General features: G+C 40.2%; 1 protein-coding gene across 4 annotated transcripts in view; it reads left to right on the forward strand.

Annotated features, from left to right (window-relative positions):
* The window catches only part of SORCS1 (sortilin related VPS10 domain containing receptor 1), a 763613-nt gene that overhangs the window by 692261 nt on the left and 59000 nt on the right, over window positions 1–12352 (forward strand). For all 4 annotated transcript variants that reach the window (XR_009555572.1, XM_060241701.1, XM_060241700.1 and 1 more), the window contains exons 21-23: window positions 1954–2077; window positions 6870–6982; window positions 10646–10777. Coding sequence is in view for 3 of the 4 variants with exons in the window: in XM_060241701.1 (XP_060097684.1) it covers window positions 1954–2077; window positions 6870–6982; window positions 10646–10777 (369 nt within the window). In the remaining variant the exon portion in view is untranslated. The remainder of the gene's footprint in view (window positions 1–1953; window positions 2078–6869; window positions 6983–10645; window positions 10778–12352) is intronic.

Here is a 12352-nt window from a genome sequence, read left to right on the forward strand (position 1 = left end):
CAAATTCTCTCGAGGAATATACAGACCCCTGCAGATCATAGAGAACAATTCTCAGCACTTTTATGTTGCAAATCAGCTTTTTATAAAGTTGCTTAACTCTCTCTGTTTAGCCCTCATTTGCATCTTATGCGAATCACCAATCCCCCATTGGACACTGCTGAAGAGATCAAACTGAGAAAACTGCACAGTGACAGATTATCAAAGATTTCAAGATGTGGGCCTTTTTCTCTCTTACTCTTATGTGAAATATGGATTCTTTTATTTAAAAAAAAGCAAGGAAAAAAAAGCTCATGTTACAAACCCAGACTTGAAAGAAAAAAGTTTTGAATCTGGCTGATGCTCCTTCTGTGTTGCTCCAGGGTTTAAACTGTAAATTCTAATCCATGTGCTCTGTTGGATTAATAAAAAAGGAATGTTTGCCTAGAGTACCAACACCTACACTTTCATACTGCTCAACCTATTTGAAGTTCTCATTTGTGCAGTTAAGCTGAAAGAATGCCTCATTACTACACACTAGGAGAAGTGAAATGATTTGTAGCATTTCTCTGCCTACAGACTGCATTTAGCATAAAAGAATTGGCACAAAAAAGACACCCCCCTTTTTTTCCTGCCTCATTTATGTTTTGGAGAAATCTTAACAGGTGCCTTATCAAATTGCTCTTTATTTGTATTGCTGCACTTTTCACAAGCTCTTTTAATTTTCAATAGGGAGTAAAGAAAAGTAAGACAAGCATGATTGACAAATTTTCTTTATGTGCAAGGTTGAAAGGTTATGGTTTCGATCCAGAAATTGGCAGTTTCCACCAATTTTCCCCTTCCTCTGCAGACCTTACTATGTCATGGCTCAGGATTGGTTCACCCACAGGAGCAGCATTTTATAGAGGTCTGTGGTGGGGCATGGGAGGGCAAAGGCAAGAAAGTCCTTTTGTGCTGTTGGAAAATTTAGTTGGGATCCAACCCAACATGTACATAAAGATGTCTCAATAGGAACATGTGAATGATGACAAGAATGTTCATTGGTCATATCTGACATATAATTCCCAGTTTTTCAATCCATTCTGCTAGTATGCATACTGGTGGTGACATACAGAACAGTGTGCCATGCACTGCTGATTTATATCAGGAGTCTTTTTTTGAGATTAACCCACCCTCTGATGCTACCTACCAATTGTAATCCCATTGTTAATCACTTGCAACTGGTTATTATAAGCCTTGGTTTCATTAATATAGCTGATTACTCAGTAGTGGGTGGAAAAAATCTTCTAAAATGGTGTACATAAATTTTATCTATCCCACCATCTTACCTCAGTGACTTTTGGTTTCAGAGTATTTCTGTGCTTTGTTGAGTATCACCTCATCTCTTAGGACTTAAACAGATGATATACAGTGTTGTTGCTAATACAGAGGATGCCTGTTGAAAGAGTCATTCCTTTGCTTCTTTTCGATTTTGCCTTTTGCTTTCTTTCAATCCCCTCTTCTGTCATCACTATTCCAATTTTTAAATGCCTCGTGAAGGGCATCCTCTGATGCTGATTGTTGAACTCATTATTGTGAGTCAGAATGACAAAGAAATGTTGTTGCAAGTCAGATTGGTTGGTAATTCTAAACTATTTCTACCTCACTCTGGAGCTCTTTACCGGGACATTCCTGCCTTTCATCTGCTTTTTGTTCACTGTGATGCAGATGATATGAATCCATCAGTGAGACATTTAAAGATGGTCTTTCCACTAAATATTCTGTTGATCCCTTCCAAATGCCTGCTTCTAGGATTCCTGAAGTAGAAGCAGAATAATATTATAGTAGGTCCTTTGTTGCCTTCTCCATGCCAATGCTCCATTCAACAGGTAGATTTGCAGGAAGTCAGGAGGAAGATCCCTGCTTGGCTGTTTGTGTACCTACAAATACAGTATACATAGGATTATGTACCTTCCCCATTTTCATGTTCCTTTGCAGCCACTAATCACCTTGGAAGGGAGCATCACATTTACATTCTCTACAGAAGGGATGACCACTATCACAGTGCAGGTTTCTGCAGGGAATGCCATTCTTCAGGACACCAAGACAATTGCAGTATATGGTGAGCCTTTTTGCTTTTGTTAATCCATTCTAAAACCACCTGGAGTATTTCTCACTCTGCTATATGCAGGCCTTGAATTCAGAGGGAGCGCACAGGAGCAGAGCTCCTGAACCTTTCTGAGAGTTCCACCTCCTCCTTCTGAGAGTTCCACCTCCTTGTCCATTGAATAGTATGTGCAGCTGCATAACAATTCCTGGATGAGCTCCACCACCTATTTTTCTACAAAATGACCCCTGGCTATATGGATATGGGCAAGATAAAGCCACACAAATTCGGATGTATGTAAGGCACCAAAATCAGGTTGTGTAGAACAATAGTAATTGAAAAGCCAGCATATTTCCTTTGTTCTGCAGAGTTCTGTGTAGCTATAAGGACAGAGAAGTGAAAGATATTATGTTCAGGACTTTATATTCTTGTTGTAGACTTTGTATTCCAAATGGATTTGACCCAACGAAAACCATGCATTTATGTCAGAAATCCAAGCCTGGATCCCCCTTGTCCCTTGAACAATGCCCAGCAATGCCTAGTAGACCATTAAAATATATAAAGGTTTATTTTTTAAAAAAAGATTTCCTTATGCAGTACAGTCTCTATAGTTTATCATTAGACAAAATAAAGAAGCTAACTGTTCTACTGCACTGAATACCTCGTATTGGCATAGCTTTTTGCAGCATAAAATCTAAGCAGTAGCATAAAGGCATTCTATACTTTGCAATCCATCATGATGAAGCACGATGGATTGCAAGCATACTAAAACATACTAGCATGGCAGGAGAATAATGTTAGCATGGCTTCCCTTCGGCCTGTATGTCTATTATACATTTTTGCCCTCTGGCATCAGGTGGTTCTTTGGATCCGATCAGGAAACTCTCTTGATGGAACTTTCCAGAAGACATTAACATCTGCTCCTAATTCCCCCCTCCCATCTGGTTATACAACTGAGCACAGGTTCTCATGATTAACCAATTATCTCATTCCTGAGTCCAGCCTTGAAAGAGATAAGAATAGTAGCTGTGGGAAGGCTCAAATCATGAACACCTATGAGCCACACTAGGCCCTCTAATCACAGTAACAATCTAGTAAACACAATAGCTGCTTTCCACCTCATTTTATGAATTATATCCAGATGGCATTCTGTTGACAAAAGTGTGGCTAGGGTAATCATCGCTTCACTGCAGCTTCTGACCTCTAGCTGCTGGGTCCTCGGCATCAATTTTTCAGGGGCTACAGAGTGCTCCTGAGAAAGGGAAGGTGGGGACTGATCCATTTCTGCCAGCATGAATCCAGTGGGACCCAGTCCTATAGCTTCAAGAATAGCAAACACACCAAATCAATCCCCAAACCAAACAAGAATCCTGATTTTCACTGTAACTATGGCTGTATTTTATGTCCTCAGGAGAGCATTATGCTCCTCAGACAACAATTTGCTGGTGATCCCTAGCCCCAAAGTTCTCCAGCTGTCCTCCACCATGGCCAGGCTTTTTCAGTTCTGGCCCCAGCCTGGTAGAAATGTCTGCCAAATACTATCAGGGCCCTGCAAGATTTTATGCAATTCTATAAGGCCCATAAGGCGGAGATGTTCCACCAGGCTTTTGGTTGAAGGAAGAAACAGTTTCTATTTTGGGTGGCATCCTCCTCTTGAGAGCCAATTTGGTGAGTGGTTAAGGGCACAGATTCTAATCTGGGAGAACTGGGTTTGATTCCCCACTCCTCCACCTGAAGCCAGCTGGGTTAGCCACAGTTCTCACAGAGCTTTTCTCTCAAGAAGAGACAGAACTCTACCTCACAGGGTGTCTGTTATGGTGAGAGGAAGGGAACGAGATTATAAACCACTCTGACACTCCAAGTGGAAGGGCAAGGTATAAATCAAATCTCTTATTCTACTACTCTACATCCTACTAGACCATCCCAGAACTGGGAGGAAATGGTAATCTTTCACCACTTGATTTCTTTTAGATTACTGTATTAATGCTTTTTTAATGTCTATTCTATAATTTTAGTGTTTCTATCATGTTTCAATAGCAGTGATTAGGCAATTCATAAACTGAATAAATAAAAAAATAGGCTAATAATGGTTACTTCATAGAAGGTTGGACCTAGTCCTAGCTGAAAATAGCACTTGTCCAATACACTTGTAGTGCAATTGTAAGCAAAATTATACATATCTAAGGCCTTTTTTCTTCAATGCATGTGGAAGGGTATAGGTCTGTTAAAGATTGTTCTGTGGTTACCAGTTGTACCACACTAGTATCCACAAGCTTAGCAATCCTGCTAAACACTAAAGAGAAGGAAGAAATAACCACGTCTGCGAGATTTAACTGGAATGTTAAAAAACAGATGTGGTGGTTTAGATATTTTTGTCCTATTCCCATTCAGAATAAAATTTACTTTCTATTGAAATGCAGTTAGCATTTGCATTTCCCAATTCAATATTCACAAGGATTTTCCAGCCAGGAAAAAAAAATTAAGCTGAAAATGTTAATGTAGTGCTCAGAGCGCTGACAAAATGGATTTCTAACTTGCAATGAGACTCTTTCCCCATATTTCAAACACTGAGCTTAGTGTAACACTTTTTCTTAAATTCCCCCCTGCTACTCAGCCCTTTAAACTAATTTCCAGGCTGCTTCACTTATTTTGAAGGATGTTTTGGAGTGTTTCATTTGCATCCTTTCAAAAGACAAATATTCTAATTGCTACATGCCTTCATTTTGGGTGCAGGCAGAAAGAAAAAACACATCAGAGTAACCACTGTAAATGAGGGTTTTGCCTGATATCAAGAAGTCTCAGTGGGCTGGTTTGTATACCCACAACACTTAATGAGCTGTTTGCTCATAGATCCTTGGGTTTTTCAACATTAAGAGTTTTTCTCTGGGTCCGTGCTAAGCTGAAATTGATTTAATCAGAAACTGACCCAATACTTCTGTTCAGAAAACAAGAATGATTGCAGGAGGCACCAAATTCCTAAATCTGCAGGATTTAAATGGCATAATTCTGAAAAGCAGCAAATAATGCAGCTACAATACTATCGTGTAAGACAAGAAAGTTTGATCAGGGTTATAGATAGTTCATTCCTGGTAGATATCCAAGAATGAGCTATCTATCCAGGGGCTTAACGTTTCAGACAGTTTTCTCAGTTGGTGTTAAATTGCTTAATAAAGTAAATTGTGTTATCATTAATTCCAATAGTGAATTTCTGCTGCGCTTATCTGAGACTGACATAGAAATGGCACAAAATCACTATGGCTTTTAACTCATTGGTCAGTTTTTTCCTTCCTATGTACTCTTCATACACTAATATCCGATGACTGAAAATTCACTTCATGTATCTAATGAAGTGGACTAAATTTTGTAAAAGCCAATTCATCAATAAACATGTTATCTAAAATTGTTACTGTTGTTGTTCTTATGGACATCTTTATATCCTGTTTTTCCTGTGGGTTAAGGTGGCTTTAAGAGCCCCATGGCACAGAGTGGTAAAGCTGCAGTACTGCAGTCAGAGCCCTCTGCTCACAACCTGAGTTCAATCCCAGCAGAAGCTGGTTCAGGTAGCTGGCTCCAGGTTGACTCAGCCTTCCATCCTTCCGAGGTTGGTAAAATGAGTACCCAGCTTGCTGGGGAGAAAGTGTACATGACTGGGGAAGGCAATGGCAAACCACCCCATAAAAAGTCCGCCATGAAAACATGAAAGCAACATCACCCCAGAGTCGAAAACGACTGGTGCTTGCACAGGAGACTACCTTTACCTTTTTTTTTAAGGTGGCTTTAAAACCATCATTAAAACACTACAATTTAAAACTAGAAAACCTACAAATAACCCTCACTCCAAAAGAGACTTCAGGTTATACCTCATTAAGCACCTTGGAAACTAAAATGGTCTTTCAGTGTCTCTTGAAGATGGCACCCCTCTTCATCTACTCAGGGATCCTGTTCCACTGAATGGGAGCTATGGTGTGGCACTGGCTCTCGTTGATTATCAAGCAGGCTACCTTCGTTGAGGAACAGCCAGTAGGTAGCAGCCTAAGGACTGTAGTTGGCACTTAGAGATATATAGGAGGAGGCATATGGGAGGATACAGACATTTAGATGTGTGGGTTCTAGACTATGAAAGGCCTTTAAAGGTCATAACCCAAGTGGAGAGAATTGATGAACCAGAAGAAGCTGACAGAAGATACTCTTGGCAACTAGTCTAGTGATTTACAAACAACAAGTTACATTATAAAATGTGAATTAATATCTTTGATTAGAAAGTGAAGCAAGTTTTTAAAAATCCAGTCACCTTGTTTGAGGAGTTTCCACTCATAACCAGGGTCATTTTGTAGAAAAAGAGGTTCCAGAGGTCAATAGCACGACTCACTAGCATAACTCATTTGCATATGCTGCACACCCCTGACATCACTAGAAGGTGTACTAAATTATATCAGCTCAGCATCTTCCTTAAAATGCTTCCTGAGTTATAGTCATAATAAAATCTTACTCCCATCATACTTTTTAAATTATTTTCTCCTATGTGGTCACAGTGACATGATGAAGATTTCCATCTGTCTGCTTTATAAGTTTTGGTTATTTTCCCATTTTTTGTAGGGGAAAATATTAGCAAGTTTGTCAAATCTTAGAGTTCATCAAAATTCTCACAGGGGGCTTGAACAAGAGTCCAGAAGCAAATATTTGGGGACGAGGTGTAAGAAAGAAAAAGCATAATAAAATTTAAAAGGTTCCGGAGCTCTGCTCCTGTGAGCTCCTACCCAAAATGAATCCTGCTCATAACATTCCTGATTTTTTCCCCCTTCTCCAGAACAATTTCAGTCTTTACGACTAGCCTTCTCTCCAAATCTTGATGAATACAACCCTGACATTCCTGAATGGAGACGGGACATCAGTCGAGTTATAAAAAGAGCACTTGTTGAAGTAAGTGAGAAAAAAATGTTACTACTTCTGATCGATGCCTTTCTGCCACATGTGTTTTCACCTGTTTTGCAAGTTGACTCCAGGAGAAATTCTTCTATAAACCAGTTTCAGACATGAGAATGACTTGTGAGAGTAACTTCTGTGGTAATGGGGGAAGCAGACACTGGTTATAGATGAAGATAAAGCAAATGAGTTTTTTTCTTAGTAGTCACACATATTATTGGAAGTTAGTTGCAAGAGAAGGAACCAAGGCTCAGCGGCTGAGTACATACTTTACATGTAGTAAGTCCTTTACATGCATTCAATTCAGAGCATTTCCAAGTAAAATGTCATACGAAATATCTTCCTCTACCTGAAACCCTTACAGTAGGTCCTGTAAGAAGAACCCTCTAAGCTCTTAGAGGATTGGCTACATCAGGGGGGTGTACCCTAATATGCAAAGCCCTGCTACAAAAAAGCCCTGCTTCTTTCTATAATTTTGCACTGGCAGGTGTGTGAGTATGTATGTAAAATTAAACGTCCTTTCCTGTCCTTGGAAGTTCCCTGATGAGAAATGCAAATCTGGTTGCCTGGACATCAGTTGTAATTAATTCTCAAAAAAGTTAAGCTAGATTCATCCCAGTATAGAGGATATCCAAGCTTGCATCCAAGACAATCTACTAAAAGCTGGCAATTTGGTTTTGCAGGACACTCAAGTCCATTTAATTTTGTTTGTAAACTTGTCAAGAAATAGCTGTAATTAGATATGCCCAAACCTTCATGTTCTGCATGAATCATATTGTTTGTTTTCACAAGTCAGTAACGTGCTGGCTCAGAACATTCATAATAAGATTTCCAGTTTGGTCAATGACACATTAACCAAACTCTGGCTACTTCCCCTATAATTTAAAAAATATTTTTATTAACATAATGATAAAAGACAAACAATACATAACGTATATTTTATTTTTCACCTTGTCTGTTAAAGACAATACCTATAACTAGATGAAGAAACATACAGATTTTGATAACAATTGTTCCCAAATTGTTCATAAGTACAAACATTTTAAATTCTATTTTAGATTCTGTAATGAGGGAGGGACGGTGGCTCAGTGGTAGAGCATCTGCTTGGTAAGCAGAAGGTCCCAGGTCCAGTCCACGGCATCTCCAACTAAAAAGGGTCCAGGCAAGTAGGCGTGAAAAACCTCAGCTTGACACCCTGGAGAGCCGCTGCCAGTCTGAGTAGACAATACTGACTTTGATGGACCGAGGGTCTGATTCAGTAGAAGGCAGCTTCATATATTTTTTTGGGGAAGGACGGTGGCTCAGTGGTAGAGCATCTGCTTGGGAAGCAGAAGGTCCCAGGTTCAATCCCTGGCATCTCCAAAAAAGTGTCCAGGCAAATAGGTGTGAAAAACCTCAGCTTGAGACCCTTGAGAGCCGCTGCCAGTCTGAGAAGACAATACTGACTTTGAGGGACCAAAGGTCTGATTCAGTATAAGGCAGCTTCATATGTTCGTGTGTTATTTGTCTACTGCCAGTACATAGATAACTTCATATAGCTATTTGTTCTGATATGGTACCTAGGGATGGGCACGAACCAGGAAAATGGAGGTTTGTCCCAGTTAATGGTTTGTGAGGTCCCATGAACTGGGATGAACCTTTTCTGCTTTGTGAACCAGTTTGGGTTTGTGAGTTTTGTGGATATTCCCTCCCTCCTTTCTGCTGATTGTTGCTCACCAAGAACATTCCCTTTACATGGGTTTTGCAAGCAGGCATTCTGTGGGAATGAAGGCCAAGTGGTGAATTCCTGCACAGGAGTGAAGGCCAAGTGGTAAATTCCCATGTGGTGCCCATTTGCACAAGTGATTTAAAGGGAACACTTTAGGCATTTGTTTTAAATTTCCTTGTAGCAGCAAAAAGGTATTGGCTGGATACTGGAAATTTAACATGTACCATTAAGAATGGGCAAGAAATGACAAGCCTAAATGCATCATAAATGAGGCCCAATTTGTGGTTCACAAGACTCAGTTTGTGCCCATCCCTATACAAACCTCATAGGACTGTCAGTGGTTTTGGAGGTTTGTGGGGTTCACGGTGGGAAGTGATTTAAAGGGAACACTTCTCACCATGAACCCCACAAACCTCCAAAACCACATTGACAGTCCTATGAGGTTTGTATAGGGACGGGCACAAACTGAGTCTTGTAAACCACAAATTGGGCCTGGTGTATGATGAATTTAGGCTTGTCAGTTCTTGCCCATTCTTAATAGTGCATGCTAAATATCCAGTATCCAGCCAATACCTTTTTTGCTGCTACAAGGAAATTTAAAACAAATGGTTACGGTGTACTTTATTCAATAACCCAAGGAGAATTATGAGAAAGTATTTTGTTGAGGGAGATATAGATAACCTGATACATTCTAGATTACATCTGTATGTTTTGTTACTATCTCTATGAGACCAAATACACACTACATGGATATCAGTTCTCCTGCAAAGATATATAATTACATTGCTGAAACAATGGAAAGGATAAGCCCTGTAGGATGCAATAATGATTGAACTTGTCCTCTCCACTTTTCCCTGTGGTTGCTTCTTACTCTTTAAGAAAATGTCAGATTAAGGCACACATTTGTTTGAGGGTTTTCTGCTTTGTTTTGTTTTGCTCCAAGAGTTCTTGCCTATAATTGCCATTTATATGGATTTAGATTAAACATTTGCATATCATGAAAATCCTGTGGATCCAAGAATTTGATGTATTTCAAGACATTAGGCTGGATCCAGCTAGCTTTTCAATTCAATCTTCAATCTCACCTATCTCCCCTATAATCCTCAAGAAAGATCTTTTGGTTGTAAAGGGAGACCCTCCTACCCCCCTTTCCAACACCAGAAAAATTGGTTGGATTCAGCCATTGGTCCACTGAAGATTTTTTAAAACAGAATTGAACGCAGATGATTTTTAAATTATTATTTGTACAAAATTTAATTCAACAGCATTTAAATCTGAAATTTTGGAAGGCAATATTTTTAATTCAGTTTGGCTGCAGTTTATAAACCAATACATATATAAGCTATAATTAGTTTTATTTAAAGTGCCAAAGATACCTATCTTTAAGCATCTGATAGTCTAGACTACTGACTACATCAGACTACTGCTAGGCTGAAGGAATCACAGGGTGATATCAGATGGCCGATTCAGGGCAGTTTGAGGCCGCCCCAAATAAAGCTGGTCAGAAATAGAGCGCTCCGGAGCTGCCAGATGGTGCTTGAAAAAGGGGCAGGCCATGGGCTCCTGGGGAGCATCTGGAATGTTCATGCACCCAGTTTGTGGCTCCCCAGGTGCTCTTCAGCTGCTTCCCAGCCTTCCGGACAGCCGGGAGCCACCTTGGAGGCGCCTCAGCAAAAAGGCAACACTTTTGATGTGATGCCTTTTTGAGGTAGGTGGATCAGCCCAGAGGACAGGGTGAGTACGGGATTGGGATGGCTGCCAGATGTTACTGTGTGGACGGGAGTTTTTTGGGTACCTTCTAAGGCATCTCTAGGTCAGCCCAAAGTGCCGGTCTGTTAGCAGCCAGAGATTTGCTTTTTGTTTTTTTCCTGAAGGCAGCCATTTCAAACCACTCAGACAAGCTTGTAATACCACTCCTGTTTACTTTCGCCTTTTCCCCCTCTACATATCAGGCAACAGCTATTTCGAGCAAACAAATTTTGGTGGCAGTCCTGCCTGGTTTACCCACATCTGCTGAACTCTTTATTTTACCCTATGAGGACCCCACAGGAGAAGACAGACAGACAGTGGAAGATCTGCAAGAGGTATAGATTTTCATGAGCCAGAATTTGTATTTAATGAATAGAGGAGAAAGGTGCAACTATATTAAAATAAGATGTTGGCAAAATATCACCTGACATTTCTTTGGAGGATATAGAGGGAACTGAAATTGCTTTTCACATTATGGCGACATTTAAGAACTAAAAGCACAACATATGTGTGATCCAGTGCAAAAGGGAAAAATTCTAAGACAAAAAAAACATTGAGAAGATAAATGTGTCTTTTTCAAGATCACTTCACCCAAAATATTTTTCCATATAAGGACAGAGTGTACATGAATATGATGTAGTCTTTAAAGATCTGAGAAAATATGATCGTGGAAGAAGGAACAATTCCTCCCTTCCAGTGTAGCACCATGCCACCGTGTTCTGGAGGGTCCATTTTTCCAGAAATAGAATTTCAGGAAGAAAAAGGGGGAAAGCCAGAAAGCTCCATTCTACAAGCACTGCTGTTATCTTGTATCTTAGGAGCAGATAGTGTGCACATCCATTCTGTAATCACAGGTTATATCAAAATGATAATTAGATGATACATAGATGCAAAGATTCTGGACATTTTGTGAGCCATAATTTACTACCATGCATAATTTACTACCTTCTTGCTATGCTTCAGGATAAATTCAGATAAAGTGCATATTTTCAGGATTTTCATTCTGATCCAATAGCTCATGTTAGCATTCTAAGAATGCAGTATGAATGAGTGGGATTGCTCTAAGGGTGCGGTCACACGTACCATTAAAAGCGTGTGTGTAGCGCTCAAATCTGAACTGCTGAATATTCGATGCAGGACAGTACAGACAAGCATCCAAGAATGCGATTCATTCTGTTGTGTGCGATCAGACATCCAATACTATCACGCTCACTTCTTGGAGCATGAGTAATCAGATGGTGATTTCTGGGAGGGGAGGGGGTCCATTGAACATGCGCCCAACTGTTTGGAGCTGGGAAATCAAAACTTTCTTCAGAGGCAGGGGGGAAGGGCGAAAGTTTCCAGAATTAATGTTGCCGATCCAAACCACGGAACTGCCAGGAATTATTTTCCTAGAAATTGGCAGTGACAATGATATCTTGATAACAGGAATTTTTTCCTGTTCTGAATAGTGGGATAACATTCCCCCCCCTCCGATCCTGTGTTGATTGGAGAAGCAGAAGCGTCACCTCAGATTCCCGGATGATCTGGCAATGCGCATGTCTGCTGGGACTTTTTTTTTTTAAAGGTGAGAGGCAGTATCGCGCGTGAGCTGTCCAAACAACAAAAAGCCGATCTTGTGCCACTGTTTTGAAAAAGGGCCGAACTTTATGTGCTGCCAAATTAACACGGCACTGATCCGCAGCAAATCGGAATGACCCCGGATGACACTCGATTGCCAGATGTGCATGTCTGAACAAACACATTTAATCCGTCAGCCAGACGGAGCTGTGTCATTACTAATGGTACGTGTGACCGCACCCTAATTGTTTCTGGGAATAGTCTGGAATAAATGGATTAACTCACTGACTTTTCTGGATATCTGAAACCTTATCCAAACTCTTGATGGACTCATAAAGTCTCACAGTTTT

Source organism: Heteronotia binoei, chromosome 6 (genome assembly GCF_032191835.1).
Source record: "Heteronotia binoei isolate CCM8104 ecotype False Entrance Well chromosome 6, APGP_CSIRO_Hbin_v1, whole genome shotgun sequence".
Taxonomy (NCBI): Eukaryota; Metazoa; Chordata; class Lepidosauria; order Squamata; family Gekkonidae; genus Heteronotia; species Heteronotia binoei.